Source organism: Marmota monax, unplaced genomic scaffold (genome assembly GCF_021218885.2).
Source record: "Marmota monax isolate L192 unplaced genomic scaffold, Marmota_monax_Labrador192_F-V1.1 WCK01_AAM20220418_F8-fsc00051, whole genome shotgun sequence".
NCBI lineage: Eukaryota > Metazoa > Chordata > Mammalia > Rodentia > Sciuridae > Marmota > Marmota monax.
Genome location: NW_026695202.1, coordinates 686,254 through 706,797, shown reverse-complemented (window position 1 = coordinate 706,797; position 20,544 = coordinate 686,254). Strand labels below are relative to the sequence as shown.

The window sequence follows — 20,544 nt, the reverse complement described above, 5'->3', positions numbered from 1 at the left end:
ATTCAAAATTAGCTACTGAGTATTAATGATAAACAAAAAAAGAGAATAGGGAATAGATTAGATGATATTTATTAGATCTATTTAAATCTCAAGAGACTACAGAGCATCTCAAAATATATAAATTTCAATTTGAATGGATAAAGTCATAGTATAAGAGTTATTCTTGTAACTCAAAATTTTAAAAATGTATTCTATACTAAAATACATCAAGAGGATACCAACTGCACTGTAAATTACATAGACTGATAAAAATCCAGTTACCTAAGATTGGAGACCCTCCATCATAGACAGGAGGCTCCCAGTTCATGATGCACCAATCATCACCCACTTCTGTCACATTTGGTGCCACTGGAGGATCAGGGATGTCTGTAGCAGACAAAAAAAAAGACATGAAATAAAATGAAGAGAGAAAACAAAGTTATGTATACACACACACATACACACACACACACATATAATAAGCACAGAAACTACTATTTCAAAAACTTTTCCATATTTCTTGAAATGTACTTAGTAACTAATTTGGACCAAAAGTTATGCTCAAATTTTGGGGCAAGGGAAGAAGAGTCTAATAAAAATAAATGTGATGTTGTCTCTAACTCCCTTAAACCAGTGTTACAACATTAAATAATAAGCTCCATGTGAAACCTAAGACTATTGCTCTTTCCCTTGAAAATGGCAACTAAGAAATTATTACCTGGATACTAGATGGTTATTGTTATTGTTGTTTTTAAACTACAAATGAACTTCCAGAAGAAATGAATCAAGGCCTAACTATAGCAAATTTTATATTTGTTAGAAGATTCAAGATGCTGACCAGTAGATATCTGAGTTAGAAATGAAAGTCATCATGTTTTGTAAGTATAGTTCAGTTCCTGCTAAAGTGACCAATATTGGCCAATTTGAAGTATGTCTCTTAAGGGAAAACTAAAAAGAGAAGAGAGATCATTGAGACTTTGAAACATTAATAACCTGCTGGACCCATTTTTCTTTGGTTTAGTTAGGTTTAAGAAAAACACACTAAGGGGCTAGAGTTGTGGCTCAGTGGTAGAGCACTTGCCTGGCATGTATGAAACCCTGGGTTTTATCTTCAGCACCCAAATATAAATAAATAAATAAAATAAAAGATCCATTGACAATTTAAAAAAATATATATTAAAAAAAATAAAAATACACTAAGGACCAAGATAGATCTTATTGCTCTGCATTGACTGTGATGTGGGAAATTATTTAGCAATTGTGTTTCAATGACTTTTAAAGGGCAATAAAAAGAGACTATGACTTTGCAGTTAATGATCAGGAATCCAAAATGGCTGACCTTTCCTCAAAAGTCAAGTCCTTGAGGCAAGAAAATAGAAGAGAAATTGAAGGAAAGGGGGGGGGGGATGGAAAGGAAGAGAAGAAAGTGGCAAAGGTTGAAAGAGAAGGGAGCAAGTGAGATTTATAAAATATAGCTATACTGTGCTTTCCTTTTGTTGGCTACTCAGAAAACCTGAGGCAACCAACACTTGGCCAGGTCTGCTCTGGATCTAGGTGTATCCATCTCATTATAGACGTCTGCTCCCCAAGAGGACTTACCCACAACTTTAATCTTGATGCTTGCATGTGCTTCTCCAGCTTCATTCTTCAGATTTATGTGGTAAACACCAGAGTCATCTCTTTCAGCCACATCAATGACCAAGGTGCTGCTGTCAGGATAGGATTCTGCTCGTATCCGGCCACTGCCCTCCATGATAGCCTGACAAGAAGGGATAAAATGCAGTGTGATGCACACAAGAAGAGATACTTCAACTTGAGCTAGGAGTGGTGTTAATGCCCCAAATGCATTTTCTCTGTTTAATCTTCCCCCAACTCTAGCGACAGAGGCAGTATCCCATTTATACATGAGGAACCAAGACTTAACCTGTTCAAGTCCACAAGCTAAGAAGTAGTGGAACTGGGACTGGATCCCAGAGCCCATCAACCAACTCTTCCCAGAGAAAGATGGAGGACTGAAAATATGAGGGAAGAAGTGAACTTTTAGGACAGGAGTCTCTTCTTGAATGAAGTTAGAAATACTTGGACTCATGTCAGAAACTAAATAATGATTTGTTAATTTCTATAGATGCCTTGAAAATTTTAAAAACATGGAAAAGGTTGAAGAAGGCCCCCAGGTCAACTTTCCACTCAAGTTGTTGAATATGGATTTTCCATTTCCAATAAGGACATGGAAGAATGAATATGTAATTCCCAAAGTACAGAGAGAAGTTGGCGCTTCTGTTACTTCTTTTTATTAGTTTTACTTTCTTCTATATTTTATTACTTTCTTTCTTTATTAAACCTGAAATTTAAAGAAACAACAATTTTTGGATTCTCAGATCATATTTTCCATATGAAAAATGATAGTGAAATACACAAAGAGAAATAACAGAGAACGTTGAGGTAATTTAGAAACTTGGAAATTTGCCAGTAACCATTAAATTAACTTTCTCTTGTGTTGGATTGGGACTTATATAGGTCTTCAACAACACAAAATTGAGACATAGTAAGAATATCCAAAATAACTTTCATAATTCATTTATTTTATAGTAAAATAAAATTTACTCAGTGTAGCCAAATACCAACCTAAGATTATAAAATATGTCCTTATTTACTTTAATGTGAAAAGAATATATTTATTTAGGGTGATATTACATTATCCTCCTTGGTTTTCTGTATTTTGTTTTGTCTGCATATTGTGCTATGAAATTTATAGAGGAACATTTATACGTTTTAGATACCTGGTTCTATGAATTTTGACAAATTGATGCAATGTGTAATCATTACCGTGATTAAGATATAGACTATTTCTGTCCCCTTCAATGGTACCTCCATGCTCCTTGGCAATCAACCCATACCTTACAATTTGGTCCCTGGCAACCACTATCTAATATCTGTCCCTTAGTTTTTCTTTTTTCCAAGTATCATATGACAAGAATCAAGCAGTAGATTGCCTTTTGAATCTGGCATTACTTTGCATAATGCTTTTTAGATTCATCCACATTGCTGCATCTATTACTAGTTCATTCTTTTTTATTGCTGAATTGTATTCCTTTGTACTTTGCATGTGTTATTGATTCACAGCATAAAAAATATTGGTACAACTAGACTTTAGAGTTATTTCCAGGTTTTGGTAAAAACGAACAAAGCTTCTACAAATATTAATGTATAGATTTTGGTGTAGACATGTGTCTTCATTTCTCTTGTGTAAATAACTAGAGAGAGTATCATAGAGTTGTATGTAGTAAGTATATGTTTACTAAAAACTATGAAATGGTTTTAATGCAATTCATGCAAAGTGGATGTACCATTTTGCATTCCCACCAGTGATGTCTGGAAGTTTAGTTGTTCCATATCCTTGCCAACATTTGATGCTGACAATTTTTAAGCATTTTACAAAATAATGTTTTAAAGTATTTTAAAGTCAGAATAATTATTTTAAGATTCATCTGTGTTCTTCTTACATGTATCAGAAACACATTCCTTTTTATTGTTGAGTATACTTAAAATTGCTTGAATATACTTAAAATTTGTCTATCCATTCTCACCCATGTATGGAACTTGGGGTTATTTTTAGCTTTGGAATATTAAAAATAAAGTTACTACGAACATTTGTTCTAATATATATATATATATATATATATATATATATATATATATATATATATATATTTTTATATTATGTCACCTGCAAATAAAGGCAGTTTTACTTCTTCCTTTTCAATATGGATGAATTTTATTTATTTTTCATGTTTGGTTACCAAGCTCAAATACAATGTTGATTAGAGGTAGTGATAGTAGACATCTTCTCTTTCTCATTCTTGATCTTGGGAGGAAAGCATTCAGTCTTTATTAAGTTGGATGGTAACTATAAGGTTTTTATAATATCTTCTACTATGTGAGGAAGTTCTTTTTACTTCTTAGTTTGTTGAGAGTTTTTTTAAAACAGGAATATATGGAATTTTTCATATTTTTGCTGTTTATTGAGATAATTGTGTTTTTCCTTTTTGTTAATATTATGAACTTTATTGATTTTCAAATGTTAAACCAACTTTTCCTTTTCCTGGATAAATACATCATTCTTTTCATATGTTGATGAATTTTATCAGCTAAATTTTTTTTTTAGAACTTTTTCATCTGTTCATAAGCGATACATGTTTGTAGTTTTCTCTTCCTGTGATGTGGGAAATTATTTAGCAACTGTACTTCAATGAAAATGGAACCAAAAGGGATCACAGTTTGCTTATCCATTCACCTATGGAAAGACATACTGGTTGCTTCCAAGTTTTGGCAATTATGAAGAAAGTGGCTATAAACACTTGTAAGCAGGTTTTTGTATGGATATTCAGTTCTCAACTCTTTTGAGTAAATAAATACTGAAGAAGAGCTGAATCATGTAAAAAAAAAAAAAAAAGGTATGTTCCATTTTGAAAGAAACTGATGGACTCTCTTCCAACTGGCCATAGCATTTTACGTTCTTGTCACTCCACATCCCAGCAAGCATTGGATGTTGTCTGTTTTGAATTTTGACCACTCTAATGGGTGAGTCCTGGTATCTCATTGTTTTACTTTGTACTATACTAATGACATGTGGTGTGGGACATCTTCTCCGGTGCTTACTTGCCATCTGTACATATTCTTTGAGGTGTCTGTCTGTTCAAGTTCTTTTGCTCATCATTAAAGAAGACGAAGGGAGATCTCTTGAGTTTACAACCCTGGAGTGTCTCCAGTGCTTCTCACTTTACCCCCATTTCTTCAGCAGGACAGGAAGGCTTGAGAGGTCTACACTGGAGTCTTTCCCTTCCCCCCAGTAGGTCAGACTCTGATACAACACCAGCAAGTTAGGCTCTGGTAAATGCACGCCTCATTAAGAAGAGAATGCTCTAACATACTTCACGATGGCTTCTCCTGCCCCAGATGGGATCTTGCTCCAGGATTCACTGTGAAGCCTGACAGAGCTCCTGAAAGTAATTGAAGAAGTGGGGGGTTTCCCATGACAGGGTCCCCCTGGAGCTTTGAACTCTCAGACTCCAGATATTTATCAATTACAGTCTAAGTTTTCCTCTCCAAGCACTGGTTTCCCAGACAGAGGTTTCTGCTCAGGTTGTGATTCTGTGTCTGCCTTTGGCTCTCCACTGTAGGGGTCAGCAGTCTGCCCTATCCTCTCACTTCTCTGACAGATTTGGAGGTGCTCATTTTCCAGTTTGTATACCGCCTTCTCTTGTAAGATGGATTGGTGACCTCCAAGCCCCTTAAATGCTAGAATGGAAACCAGAAGTTCAATTGGATGCCTCTCTTAGTTGTTTTAGACCCTTTCTATCCTATACTTCATTTTGGAAAGTTTCTATCACTGTGTCTTCAAATTTGCCTGCAATGTCTAATCAGCTATTAATTCCATCCACTTTTTTTGAGGCATTTTATATAAAGACATTTTATTTACAGTTTTTATCTTCTAGACAATTTGATTTGGGTCTTTACAAATAATTTTCCTCTTCATCCCCCCACCCCCCATTTTACTTCACTATCTCTACTTTGAATGGAGAACATAACATTTCTCCACCTAACTGCTTGAACATTGGAATATAATTTCCATGTCCTTGATGGCTAATTCTAATACATGTGCAAGATCTGGGCTGGTTTCAATCAACCCTTCTCCCTTTGGGTTACGTTTCCCCCTCATTTCTCTGTAACATACTGACCAATGGCAGATATTACAAATTTTACCTTTTTAGATGCTTGGTACTTTTGTATGCCAAATCTTGAGCTTTATAATAAAATGCAATTCAATTACTTGGAAATCAATTGAACCTTTTAGAGCTTGCTTTTCTAATTTGTTAGATATGTCCTAAGCAGTGTCCAGTCAATTATTTCCACAACCAAGGCAAGGCCTTTGGGATGATTCTCCTCAATGCACTTTGCAGGATGAGGCTTTCAGTCTGCTCTAAGGAGGGACAAGCACTATTCCTGGCCTTATGTGAATGATGCCCTCTTCTTTTTAATCCTCGGTGATGGTTCTTTCCTCAGTCCTCGGTGATTTCCGTAAAAATGTGCATTGATAACTTCTGAATACTTGAAAGGGACCCTCTAGGGAGCTCCAGGACTCTCTCTGAGCAACTCTCTCTTCCAGTATGACTCTGTGGGAACTCCAGCTATGCAGCCTCCTTGTACGAAGGGAGTCCTAACCTTGGACTCTGTCTGGGTTTCTTTTCCTGGTATACTGCCTGGAAACTCTCTTAAGGCAGGAAGCCTGGACAATCGTAGACAAACCTGTTTCCATATTCAGGGTTACTGCTTTTCATTGTTTGGTGTCCACTCTCTTGAAAACCATCGTTCATATGTTTTGTCAATTTAGGGGCTTATTTCAGAGGAGCGTATATATCAGGTTCCTATTATTCTATTTTGATTGGAAGTAGAAGTCTGTTTTTCATTTCTACTTTTTAAATGTAAAAACAGAATTTTCTTTTTTTTCCGTTCTTTTTGCAGGAAGCCAAGGGTTACACTTGAGCGGGCACTACTCTTCCACTCCAATCTTATTTTTCTCTTCCTCATTCACTCCACCCCAGCCCCACCATCTTTCTTCCTATTCCTCCAGCACACCAAGCTTGTTCTCTCGCTCTGGACTTTGCACTTGCATGGCCTCCACCTGGAAATCTCTTCCCTTTCTTCTCTGCCTAAGGGGTCCCTTGCTGTTATTCTCAGAGGCTACCACTGACTATGCAGCCACTTGTTATCGTGACATTCTCTTTTATTATCTTCATAATGCTTCTCGCTCTCCAAAGGGACTTTGTTCTGTCACTTATTTACTTTATCTAAAAAATTCACTATTTCTTCTCTATCTTACCTCATAGCATCAACAGAATGAAGGACCTTGTTCATAATGGGACCTTGTTTATTATGAACAAAAGTACACTTGACCACATAGTAGGTAGTTAGAATATGAAAAGAAAAGGATTATCGGATTTGCCTGAAAATCAATCATCTTTCCTTTTCAAAGAAATTACTTCTGTACTGTACTCTTGGTTGTTGATTTGCCTTCTCCCTTCATCTGACTATTGGAGTGCAAGAAGTGGGACAGCCTGTGTGTGGGGGGGGTGTGTGTGTGTGTGTGGGTGTATGACAAACCTTATCTGCTCGGCTCCAAAGGCACTTAGGAGGTGGTTCTCCAGAGACAGGAATCTCAAGACGAAGCTTACTCCCTGCAATCACGGTCACTGTATTGTCAGCATCAAGACCATCCAGGATGATCTTAGGAGGATCTGGAGTATTAAGCATGGCCTTTGTTATCAGACAGTCATTTCCATGTGGTTAGTGATTGGCTAGTGCTTTTTTTGGTTAGTGATTGGCTGGTGCTAAACATTGGTAATCCTGCGTTTTTATCTGACTAAAAAGAACACAAGAAGGGTCAAGGTAGTTGGTGCCCAGAACCTTGCAAAACTATCCCATTGTAAGATTTAAGAACCGAATACTTCAGTTAGTGACTAATAGCAGGTGATATATCATATGGTTTTGGATACATTGCAATTCCTAGGCAAACCAGATCAGACCAATAAGAATACAACTATGCACTGATTTCTACTCACCAACAACATGAACTTTGGCAGGCAAAGTAACGTTGTAGGCATCTGGTGTAAACACATAATCACCTTCATCTTCAATGAGGGCATTGGCGATAACTAACTTATGGACTCTAAGGAAATGAGAAAAACATATTTCTAAGACTTTATAAAGACTTAGACTATATATGAACCAAACTGAAAAGACACCTGTCCTTTACCTGATTTACTTCTTTCATGCATGAGAAAGGGAGAGGGAGAGGGAAAGTGAGAGGAAGAGAGAGAGAGAGAGAAAGGAAGGAAGAATGAACGTGAAGTCTTAATTATTTATTGACCTAAATTAGACTTCTATTTTGGAGTACATAGAAATATTTGTACCAAAAAATACCCTGCTTATTATGCGTGCAAGAGTCTATTACTTTTTTTATTTTCATAACTTTAAAAAAGATTAAGACATAGCACCTCAGTAATGCTACATTTGAAGATTCAAATTATTAATCATAATCTTGACTTGGTTTTACATGCCAAAAGAATAATAGTTCTTAATTTTATTGGTGTCACAAACCAGTGAATATCAGATGGATATTATGGACCCTTTCTCTACAGAAAGTGTGTGTATTTTGTACACACACAGAATTTTCTCACCATTTCAGAGGATTTGTAGATTCCCCAAAAGTCCTTTCATGATTTTTTAAGAGCCCATTGGTCCAGACCCTTGCCTTAGATCTTTGCTAGATTCTAGAATATTATGCCCACCCCCTCAAGGAAAAAAAGTGTGACACTTACTGTTGTCAAAAGACAACATTAAAACAAATTTGTTTTAAAGATCTTATCTGGCAATACCTCATTCTGTAAAGTAGAATGAGTATTCTGATGAGCTGAGCAGAAATTGACTTTATAGCAGAAAAGGGCTGAAGAAAGCAGAAACAACAAAAATTGGATTATTTCAAAGTTGCTTTCCTTGTACAGGTTAAAGCAGAGGAGATTTCCTTATCATGCCTGCTAAAACTGGTCTGCTTGGATTTGGCTATTATTTTTCTTTTTCCAGATTTCATGGAAGATCAGATAAGCAACTTAGTTTGGGGCATGGTGGTGTGGAAATTCAGCATGAGTAACTCCATGATGACTTGGTTGGTTGGACCTAGTGCAGAAGCCAAGTTCAAATCAGCGGTCTACTCTAAATCTTTTTTAACATTGGTTGGGACAGTTCATACATTTGACCAGCTTGTCAGCCCATTCCTCTAACCTCTTGTTTAGATGCAACAAAATTAGTCAACAAAGAACCATAGTGAAGTACAAATACAGGATCGTGAATAGGACATGATGTACAACAAAGAAATCACAGGTTCTTGCTAGTTGGAAGCAAAGAACTAGAAATAGGTCATCTCCCCATGGCTCCTCTCCAAACAGAAATTGCACAAGTATGTAAATGAGGAAGTGGGGAAGGTGGAGATGGTGACCAACCCTCACCAGTGGCACCTCGTTTGCTTACTTTCCTTTGTGAACAACCTTCAGACGGTCACTCTCCTGAACAGGCAGGCCATTTTTAGTCCATTTTCCTGGTATGTTTTCAGAGATCTCACACTTCAAGCATACTTCCTTTCCAAGTTTTACAGTCTGATCAGTCAGAGGTGTCAAAATCTTCAGAGGTCTCACTGTGGAGATAAGGAGCAGCATGAGTGCAGAACCCAAGCTCCACACAGGCCAGCATGATGGCATTTCACAATGGGACTCTCACTTCTGCTACCATGCTTGTTTTGAAGATGAGAATTTGTTGCAGTGCAATCGATACACTAGAGGACAATTGTTATATTTATTGAGCATTTACTATGGGTAAAATTGTGCCACTGTTTTTTATGAGGTTCTTTTTTTTTAAAAAAAAAAATGTGTCTCTAACAAATTTCTTGGAGTGCTATGCCCATATTTCCATTTCTTGTGTAAACCTTTTGATTTTTACTGCATGATTTTGCATAGAATAATGATTATTAGGAATGAATATGTTGAATTAGAGCAGAACTAGCTGTACTTGCTTTAAATGGATACAAATATCAAGACAAGGACCTGCCTGTGGTTGAAAAACATTTGCTATTAAACTAAAATGGCCATAATTCCATGAAGCACAAGGAGTGTATTGAGATTGCTTCTGAACAAATCCATGATCATATAAACTACAATTGGACAAGTAGGGAAATGAGATTTTTTGCTCTGCATGTCTTACCACTCATCCTGACATTTTGCTATTTTAATTTTCATGGCAAACTGGGACAGATTCTGTCACTGAGAAGTGACGACCATTAGAACACATTTGGGAAAGTACATGGATTTTCTCAAAGCTCTGGAGCCTATTAGCTAATAAGCTCTTATTCACTGGTGGCATGTCCTTGATTATGCCCACTTGGTCTGAATAATTTTCTTCTTACCCCAATTGCAATCACAGAGTGTTGGTTACTTATTTAATGACTAGATAGAATGCTTACTTATGGATTCAGGAAACATTATTGAGATTTGATATCTAAGTATTTACCATCTATTTTTATGGTCTTGAGATTAGAATAATTTGGATCACTTTTCTGGCTGATGATTTTTTTAAAATATTTTCTTCCTGATATCAGTACTCTACTATTAAATGCAGTAGTTGGTTCCTTTTTCAGAGTCCCTGACTCTCTGGTAGACACTCAGCTAAAATGGAATCCAATTTCACATCTTTAAAAATGCCACAGGAATAAATCAAATAGATTGGAACTTTCCTAAAACTGGATTAAAGAGCACAACATGATTTGTGCACCAGCTCCGAAGACGCCCGAGCAATCGTACTCACAGTCAACGCTCAGTTTGGCGGATGACTGTCCTCCTGTTGTCATCACTGAATATTCCGCACTGTCGGCCTTCGTGGCTCCATCTATGATCAAAATGTGTTTTTTGCCCTCAACTTTAATCCTGTATCTTGATTTTGGACCAGGGAAAATCTCTTCACCATTCTTAAACCTGAGTTAATATGGATCATAAAAAAAACTTTCATAAATCAACCTCTGGGAAACAAACTTCATCAGTCCTGTTTCTTGCTTTATCCCAGTGTCTCATACCATTTCTGGCAGATGAAAGACATAGAAGAAAGATTTGCCGAGTTAAAAGACTATATCAGTCAATCTATCTGCCATTGGATTCATCCTGTAACAAATATTGTCTACAAAAATAATATTAAGAGAACATAAGCCAATCAGAGGAAGATGCTGAAAGTGGATAGTACCCCCTTCTGGGTTCTTGACACATTTTAAAGATAGCTGTGACAGTAGATTTGCATGAACAATTTACTCTGTACCATTTGCTACAGATTCTTCTGTGTAATTTACTGTACTTCTCAACATAAAATTTTATTTTAAGATTTTGAATCCTCTAGTTTTTGATTTTGAGATTACTCAGAGGGAACATGTAAGAAAACACTCTCCACCTGAGCAGGAAATAAAGCTTCTATTTATTTATTTATTTACTTATTTACCTACTTACTTACTTTTATTTTTACTTTTTTTAGCACAGGAAATCAAACCTAGGGCCTCACATATTCTGCCACTGAGCTATATCCCCAGCCCCAGCTCTTTTTTAACTTTTTAAAAAATAAATTGGTGATTCTTAGTCTAAAATATTTTTCTGAGGATGCTGTAACAATACAGTGATGAGGATGTAACTGAAAAAAACATGTTTTTTTTCCATCTAAGTTGTCAGTAAGGATTGGTGAGAAGGATAGTGGCGTAGAGAGTCAGAGTATCCTCGGTCCTTGGAGTCAAACCGACCAGGGTAACCTGAGTAGTTATAAGTTCCTACCTTCCTACATCCTTACCAATATAGATTTCTGGATCTTTTCTCTGTCTTATAACTGAAAAGAACCCCAAGATTATAGAATATTGTAGTTGTCATCTTTACTAAGGTTGAGATCTCTATAAGGTCAAAAGTCTGTTCATATGTTTAAAAGCCATGTGTATTTTCTGTTCTATTAACTAGGAAGATACTATTTTTGTCTATTAAAAATGAACCGGGGTGGGGCTGGGTTTGTGGCTCAGCAGTAGAGCACTCGCCTAGCATGTGTGAGGCCCTGAGTTCAATCCTCAGCGCCACATAAAAATAAATAATTAAAATAAAGGTATTGTGTCCAACTACAACTAAAAAATAAAAGATTAAAAAAAATGGACAGAGGGCTGGGGTTATGGCTCAATGGTTGAGTGCTCACCTAGCATATGTGAAGCACTGGGTTCGATCCTCAGAACCACATAAAAATAAAATAAAGATATTGTGTCTACCTAAAACTGAAAAATAAATATTTTTTTAAAATGGACAGATTTGAATGCAATAGCAAACACCTTTAATTCCCAGCAACTCGGGAGGCTGAGGCAGGGTGATTGCAAGTTCAAAGCCATTCCCAGCAATTTAGTGAGGCTCTAAGCAACTTAGTGAGACCCTGTCTCAAAATTAAAAAAAAAAAAAAAAAGAAAAAAGGCTGAGGATATGGCTCAGTGGTTAGGTATTCCTGGTACAAAAAATATAAAAGGACAGACATCAGGAAAACTACTTACCATTTTACATTGGCATCATCTTCAGACACCTCACATTCTAATTCAACTCTTTCCCCACAATAAGCATTCATATCTTCCAGCTGTTTAGTCACCATAATTGGAGGTTCTAGTATGAAAAAGGAGGAAATCAAAATCATTAAATATCAAAATCCTGTCTCCCAAACCCTGACTTGTTCACAAATGAAAATCCAAAAATACCAAAGCATCATCTATGGTAGTTCTATGGTAGTAAATAGGAGGCGAGGGTTTACTTATTTATTTATTTTTTACTTTATGTTATTGGCAAAACAAATCGCTAACAACCCTGGAAAAGTTCTCCCAATTCTCTCACAGCTTTCCAAATTAAATAAATCATTGTTTTAGAGAGCAGATAAAATATGTATCAAGTATCCTTCTTTCAGCCAATAAGATACCAGGTGGTAGACACTCCTGAGAAGGAGAATGGATAACACTAAAGTTCTTTATTTTGGTTCTAAAAGGAGGGTAGAGAAAAGTGACATGTGGCTTCATTTCACCCCTCCAGTTCTTTTCACAATGTCTTCATAAATGATGATCTACTGATACCAACTACCAAGCTGGTTTTAAGAGAATTCTATTTGTTATTAGTGGAGAGTGTGAAACAAGGATCATCCAGTGAAGTTTGTTGAGTTTCAGAAGCTATAATAATTGTAATTATCAGGCAGAACAGTGCTTGGCTTGAGTCAAAACTATGGGGCAGTTTCATTCAGAAGTTTCTTCTCCCCTTGACTTTTCTAGCCTTAAGACATCTGAAGATTCCTTAGGATTCATGACATCTGCCAGTGCAGGGTAGCCTCAATGCTGGGCCAATCTAACGGCCAACCCAAACCATTTCTAGCTTGGAGCTAAAGAAGTTCCCTGACCATTCTTTTGATCATTACCCCTGGGAGTAATGATGTACTGGGAGCACTGATGACCGTAGGAAGAAATTTCATCTTACCTCTCACAAAGAGCTCAGTAGAACATTTTTCATCGCCAGCTGTCACATAATACTCTGAGTCATCTGTCAGCGAACAGTTATTGATAAACATGATTCTTTCGCATCCTTTGTGTTCAAAGATGTATCTGTTTTAAACAGGAGGAAGATAAACAGAGTCCATGAGCTTAATATTATTCTTTGCCTTATTGTCAGCAAAGATGGCTTATAATTTGGTAATATCTGAAAGTAAGGGAAATAATATTAATCATCCCTTTTTGTAGCATGTATTTTAAATAGTTTAATTAACATCAAACAAAAAACAATCCCCATCTTTATGATCCATGATACACATGCATGCTTATATACATTATTTAATTTGTTTATATTTCTTTTTTTACATGGTTTTTCTTTCAAATATAAACCAGTTCTCACATATTTGCTGTTTGAATTTTTTAAACCCACTGTTTGAAAACAGATTTGGTTGACAGTGTCAGATTTTTAACTCTGTGCATTCTTTTGTTCTAGATTTTTTTATTAGTGTATTATATTTATACATAATTGTGGGGTTCATTTTAATATATTCATAAAATCATAATAAAATTTGCTCCATTTCAATCCCAGTACTGCCCCCTTCTAACTCTTCCTCCCACCCCCTAATCCCCTTCCTCTACTTTATTGGTCTTCCTTCTATTAATTTGGATTTTCAAATTGGTACATCATAGTTACACAGAAAAGTGAAATTCATTGTGATATATTCATACATGCACATAGCATAGTTTGGTCAATTTCATTTCACAGTTCTTCCCCTTTCCCATAACTCTGCACATTCTTCTAATGACCAATTCATGTGCTCTATGAAGGGCGCAGAGACTTAATCTTATTCATTGACATATATTCCATTCATTGCCAAGCACAGGTACACAATAAACTGTTGGATGAATAAATGATTGTTTAATTTGACAATTATATGACTAATCATTACAGCAGTAGTAATTCTATACAGTCTCTTACATGAGCCTAAAAACCCGTGCTTTCATATCACTGTTAACATCTATTAAGAAAATATTTGAGTAATCAGAAAGAGAAAACAGGAAGTCAAGAAGACCACAAAATTTAATGCTGTGACCTGGATCATGGAGGAGCACATTAGAGCATTATAACAAACCAGAAAAAGTTAGTTGGGGTTGGGAAATTATCAAATTGAGGACGACAAGAATAAAACATTTCAACAATGTTTTCTAGATAAAACTAACCAAATAAAATTATGTTTTGGTAAATACAGGATGTCTTTAAGAGATTTTTGCACCAGATATAAACAATATTATCACAAAGTCACTCTGTTGGCATGATCACATTAAGAAATTGGAAACCACCTAATTGTACTCCAGAAGTGACAGATTTCCAGGATTAAAGTCTTTTATCAATGTACACGTGGCCCTTGTTAACTTAAAAAAATATACTGGAGTTGAAAATCTCTCAGGCTGAGGAGGATCTCTGTAAAGTAGTTTCATAATAGACTAGAGATACCATCAGACATCAGGGATTAGTTTGCCTACTTCCTTTGGGAGAGGGCCAAGAAATAATAAAACATGGGCTTAGACCTGCATTTCATTAGATCTCAACATGAAACACTTGTATTCAGATGCAACACTATGAGTAAGCACTCAAAATAGCTCCTGAATTGAATATAAAAGGTATTCAGCCATTATCAAATACAGATACTGTTTTCAAAAAACAAAAGTCATCTAATTATGAGGCATGATTTCTCAATGGCATATCAAATATGTATTTCAAAAATTTTTAAGTTTTACTTTTAAAAACTGTGAAAAGTTTGGCAATCTCTTAAATAATTACATATAAGCTGTAGTGGCACTAAACTATAACTGGGAATCACTTGAAATAGTCTGTATAGAATTAGACATAAAGCAAAGTTTATTTCATATAATACTATGGTTTTAGTAATCATGAAATACATGCAGTGATTAAATCTTTTTTCTCCGTTCATGTGCTTTTGCATTATAACTAAAAAGCCCTTGTATTCTCAGAAAATTAAGTCAAACACTGTTTGATTCCCTTATTTGTGTCATTGATTACTTGCAAAGCCCACTTACTTTGTGCTGGGTCGAATTTCTTGGCCATTTTTATACCATTTCACCTCCAACTTTGGATCTGCCAGTTCCACAACAAACCTTACTCTGCCTCCTTTATCAACCTGATATGCAGGATCAAGAATTTTTGCAAAAGCTGATCGACAGAAACAGCAAAATACGTTAGTATGTGTGTACATATGTTGAGAATTCAGTCAATATGTGTAAGAGAGCAGGACCAGGTGTCACATGTCTGTAATCCCAGGGACTCAGGAGGCTGAGGCAGGAGGATTGCAAGTTCCAGGCCAGCCTCAGCAATTTAGTGAGACTCTGTCTCAAAATTAAAAAAATAAACAGGACTGGGGATGTAGCTCAGCGGAAAAGCACTCTTGGATTCAATCCCTAGTACACTGCATCTCTCTCTCTCTCTCTCTCTCTCTTTCCTTAGGAGTTACAGGATAATAGGAATGATCACATATGTAAACAAAATCAAACAAAATCCCTTCTATATTTCTCAACCTTTTCGGGGTGGTGGGGGAGATTTTTAAAAAAAGAAGTAGTGAGAATCTTTAAATTCTACCTGGACAGCCATAAAACAATAAACATGGGATTGATGTATTATCCTGATGTATCATAAAACAGGTAGTTGACTGTTAGTACAGGAAAGTGAAAAGCTGATGATCTACTTAAAATGTATTCCTTTCTCTCTTTTCCCTCTTCACAAAGGTATTTAAAACCACAACAAACTACAACCACTTCGGATGCCCAGGGAGATGCACAGGTATTTTACAAAAACGTATGGGCTGTGAGAAGTGGGCCTCCCAAACTCCAAGGATCGTAAGAATATGATAATAAAACAGAGACTCAGAGTAAGGCAGACGTGGAGGCTGAGAAAAGGGGTCCGCTGAAAAGTTCCAAATGACAGCGCGGCTATTTACCACTCCACGTGGTAGATGGGACTATAAATGTCGGTCACCTTAACTCAACAGGAGCGATCGGCTATCCACAGCTAGTACCGTGCAGGGCAGGGAACCACGACCTGAAGCCCAAGCTAACCAAAATAAACCCCAACCCCGTGCGAGGCGGGAAGAAGCACGGCGTGGGGTTCAGACCCGTCATTCCAGCGCACCGGCCGGGGCCCGCGCTGCCACGCCCCGCGCCACTCACCCGCGCTCTTCTTCTCCACCCTGCGCATGCGCTTGAGCCGCTTGAGCATGCCGCGCAGGTCGGTGATGCCATACTGGAAAGCGATCTTCTCGTACTCGTTGGGGTTGGCGTTCTTCAGCAGCTCCCAGACGTCTACCTCGGGCTCCTCCTCCTGCGGCTTCACCTCCCTGTCCCGGGGGAACCATGGCCCAGTTTAGTAGCTGCTCTGGCTCCCAAAGACACGGAAGGTCGGGTACCCTGTCCCACTTTTCGGTTGCCTTAAAAGCTCTGTTTAAAACCTGGTTATTTAAAGTCGAATTGTTTGACTTGTTTTTACTCCCCCGCCCCTTTCTTTTTTGGAGGTATGGGGGATGGAATCCAAGCCCTTGAGCATGCCAGGCCAATGAAATTTTGGAGACGGTTTCAATAAGTAGAACGTCAAATATATGATTTTGTTTTCCTAATTAAAAACACAATGTTAGGGGAGCAGAGGATGTCAGGAAATATACTGAAAACATTTTAGAATGTAATTGGAAGTGAGATTTTGAGAAACTTGAAGAATGGTTTTCACCTAAGATATGGGTACTGCATTCACTTTGAAAGTGGGCAAAGAACTGAAAGATTTAAATTTTGGTCTAGGAATGAAAAATAACCTATTTCTATGTTATTAATGTACATATCGATGCAAAGGCAATTTTTTCATATCTTTGGTTTTTTTCCAGTAGCATTACCCTTCTATATTAGTGAGTATGTACACTGACCATTTTTTTATTATTTTTATATTAAAAAAATTGAAACTACCATGAAGACTTTTTTTTTTCCTTTTTAAAAGAAAATTGTTTTTCTAAAATGGCAGGGGAAAAGAAGGGTGAGATGGAAAAAAATCCATTTTCATCTTAACATACCGTCTTGAAAGTTTTTTGGAAGAAGGTTGAAGTAGAATTATAAACATATAAATGTTAAACTTAAAATGATGTAGGATTCCATGAACAAGAGGAAAGTATATTCCAAAATTATGAGCTCAAAATTTGATCACATCGAAATGTATAAACATTTATAGAACATATAAAAATATATAATATTTAAAGTGCCCTTGTTTTCCCTATTTCAAAACTCCCTGGGCTAAAGACTTTGAGAAAAGGGGCATAGTATAAATGCAAAATATAATTTAAATGGATTTTCTTCATTGTCTAAATGGTTCTAATTTTGTTTAAGCTTAGTTGACTATTTTTATCTGATTAATTTAAAAATGTTACTGTGACTACTTAACATTTGATTTGGATATGATTTTCCAGACAACTGGCCAATCCATCTTATGCATCAGAATGAAAACAGATTCATGCTATTGAGTTAGGGAATGATGGGTTACTTATGGTTGCTTTGTCGCATTAAATCACACCTATTTAGATTTTCTCCTTTATCTTCTTTTGTCATCATGGGCAAAGCATATGGGGGAGGCTAGGAGTTTAAGGTGACTTTAGCAAGTATAGCTTCTAAATATCTAATTTCATTTTTATATTGTCATGAAAGTCTTTTTCACTCTATGAGAGAGGGGATCACTGAGGTCAATCTTCTGGAAAATGGAGGTGAGAGGTCATTGGTCCATCAGTAATCTTCACGGGAAGGACTAGACAACTCCATTAGGAAAATGGACCTCAAAAAACTCAAGACAGGAAGCATTATCTTTATCTCACTGAAATGAAAATTCACCCTCTATTAACATGAGGAAATTGAAGAGCTTAAGAAAATTGTCCTAAGATTGGAATATTGGTAATGATTTGCCAGATGTGCAAGCAGTCTACATTTCAAGTTCATCTTTTAAAATATTTTAATAGGAAGTCTTGGGGAATTGCAGTTAAAATGTGTGTGTGTGTGTGTGTATTTTTTTCTCTCTGGGGAAAAATCTTTTTATGCTTTATTTTTTGTCTTTAAAAAATAAAAACTTTAAAATTATGCCAAACTTTAAAATTATGCCATACTAGATTGTTTAAAATTTGTATTTTAATTGAGAAGAATTATACACGTGCACATTTTAAGTATCCTCCTGATATTGGTGGACAGATTTAAAGATAGCAAACTATGTATGATTTAAATAGCTAACAGGAAGCACAAGTCAAACACTGTGACATACCTAGATCTGTGAGGTGAATATTTATATAAAGGAGGCCAGTAATAAAAATAATAATTTTCTTGATTTCATTGTTTTATGAATCTTGATAAAACTAATTATCCTCAACAATTTTCACGGAAACCAAGATACATGCCACTCTACAACATTCCCTATCAAATTCTGTATATGAATACCAATAACCTCTTGCTTTTTCCTTCTTTTTCTCTGCATCACTTCATTGTATTCCGAATTGCAAACATATTGGAACGTGAGGTCAAGACTCTTCACTTGCAGTGTTTCCTTAACTCTAGAATGGATCTTTACTTACCATGGTGGCTGCACAGGAAACTAGCTGAATGGTTATGGTAATTGCAGTAAGGAGAAAAATCCAAATTTCTGATTCCTTTCCATCATTGGGATAGACCTGTATAATGTCCACAGTACTTTCATCTACATCAAAATTTCTATAACTTGATGATCCTAGTGAACTATGAAACATTTATAGAAATTTTATGTAGAATAAGACTTTTAAGTATTTATATAGGTCTAATCCCACAACAGAATACAGCCCAAAAGATTTACCCTGATTTTATCTAATGTCAATTTGAAATAGACTCTGATCAGGGCGAGGAGATATTTTCTTTATACAGAGAAGTTGGGTGTAATTAGACTCATTCTGATGACGATTTTGCCACACACTCTTGGGGAAATGGGAATGGCAACCATGTGTCATTACCATAATGAAAACATGCAATTCACACACACTAATATGAAAACACATCACATCTGAAGTTATAATAATGGATTAATAGAGCATATTAAATGGTCATAGTATTATATTAACAACAGTCTAATTATGAACCCAAATCTTTATTAGGGGATGTAGAGAAAATGAGAACTGGAGACATGTCGGCTGCCCATTTTTTCCTAATAATTTTTCTCCCATCATTTATAATTAGATTTCTTTCATTCTGCAATCTGCTGAATGAAAAAAAAAAAGTCTGTTTTGTTCCTTTTCAACAGACAATGACATTTAATAATGTACCATATCACATTATGATTGATTGTGCGTGTGCATGTGTCTGTGTGTGATTTCTTTATGAATATATGCTCTTTGAAGGAAACACAACATTTTCCTAGTGGAAGTATGTATTGATTTGCCACCTACTATTAACAGGCCTTTTATACTTAATTTAATTTTCACAATGTCTGTTAAGTCGTATTATTCTTCACATTTACTGATGTGGAAAGCAAATCTCAGGGAGGACATGTATTTTAATCAAAGCCACAGAATAAGTAGGTGGTAGAGTTGAGATTCAGGTCCCTGTTTTTGCCGCTCCCTGTTCCCTACTACAAATATGTTCATTCTTTTCCCTGTGCCAGGAGCTGGATTTCTTTCCCTCATATCTCCTGGCATTATATTCTGCACAAAGCACTTGGTATTTTCCTGGCAGAATAAATGATTGGAGGGATTAAAAAAAAAACAATACTCTGCTTTACTTAGATTGTCGACATGCATTATAAACCCAAGCACCAGCTTCCAGGGCAGATTTGGAGTAGTTTTTCTTACATAGAGTCACAGAAAATGAGTTGACTCAGAAAAGGGAAACATGGATTTGAGTCCTTGCCCTGCCTCTAATTTCTGTGTGACTTGGAGTAAGTCACTCAATGTTTCTCTGGACCTTGGTTTCACATCTATAGAATAAGAGAGAATGAGGTTCACTTAAGGGTACTTCATATACTGTTTCTTTAAAAATGCACTTGGGGAATTAATAAATATCACTGCAACTAGTGATTATTTGAGGTATTCAAAGGAAGAAAGATGTAGTTGATATTGCCATGTCTATTGATTGACTAATGTCCATCAGTAATTAATAGGTCACACCTGTGAACCTAAATGTTGTGAAGAGTATAGGTGAATTTTTCATTCACTTGTATAAAACCATCCTGCTAAACTGAGAATAAACATGAGCCCAGTTTATTATAAGGATTATAATTTGTTGTTAAGCCATTTGTACTATGGTCCTTTAATAACCATAGAAAACACTAGAAATAAAAATAAACATTAAAAATTATTTAAAATAAACCTGAAAAGCTCAATGAAAACTGGTATCATTATTTTAAAATA

The 20,544-nt window shown here is 36.1% G+C and overlaps 1 protein-coding gene across 2 annotated transcripts in view; it reads right to left on the bottom strand.

Annotated features, from left to right (window-relative positions):
• The window catches only part of Mybpc1 (myosin binding protein C1), an 83,682-nt gene that overhangs the window by 26,817 nt on the left and 36,321 nt on the right, over positions 1–20,544 (bottom strand). For both annotated transcript variants that reach the window (XM_058574283.1, XM_058574282.1), the window contains 10 exons: positions 16,328–16,494; positions 15,185–15,317; positions 13,095–13,219; positions 12,137–12,242; positions 10,390–10,556; positions 9,064–9,226; positions 7,599–7,705; positions 7,141–7,274; positions 1,579–1,738; positions 262–366 (listed from right to left, as the gene is read on the bottom strand). In XM_058574283.1, coding sequence (XP_058430266.1) covers positions 262–366; positions 1,579–1,738; positions 7,141–7,274; positions 7,599–7,705; positions 9,064–9,226; positions 10,390–10,556; positions 12,137–12,242; positions 13,095–13,219; positions 15,185–15,317; positions 16,328–16,494 — 1,367 coding nt within the window. The remainder of the gene's footprint in view (positions 1–261; positions 367–1,578; positions 1,739–7,140; positions 7,275–7,598; positions 7,706–9,063; positions 9,227–10,389; positions 10,557–12,136; positions 12,243–13,094; positions 13,220–15,184; positions 15,318–16,327; positions 16,495–20,544) is intronic.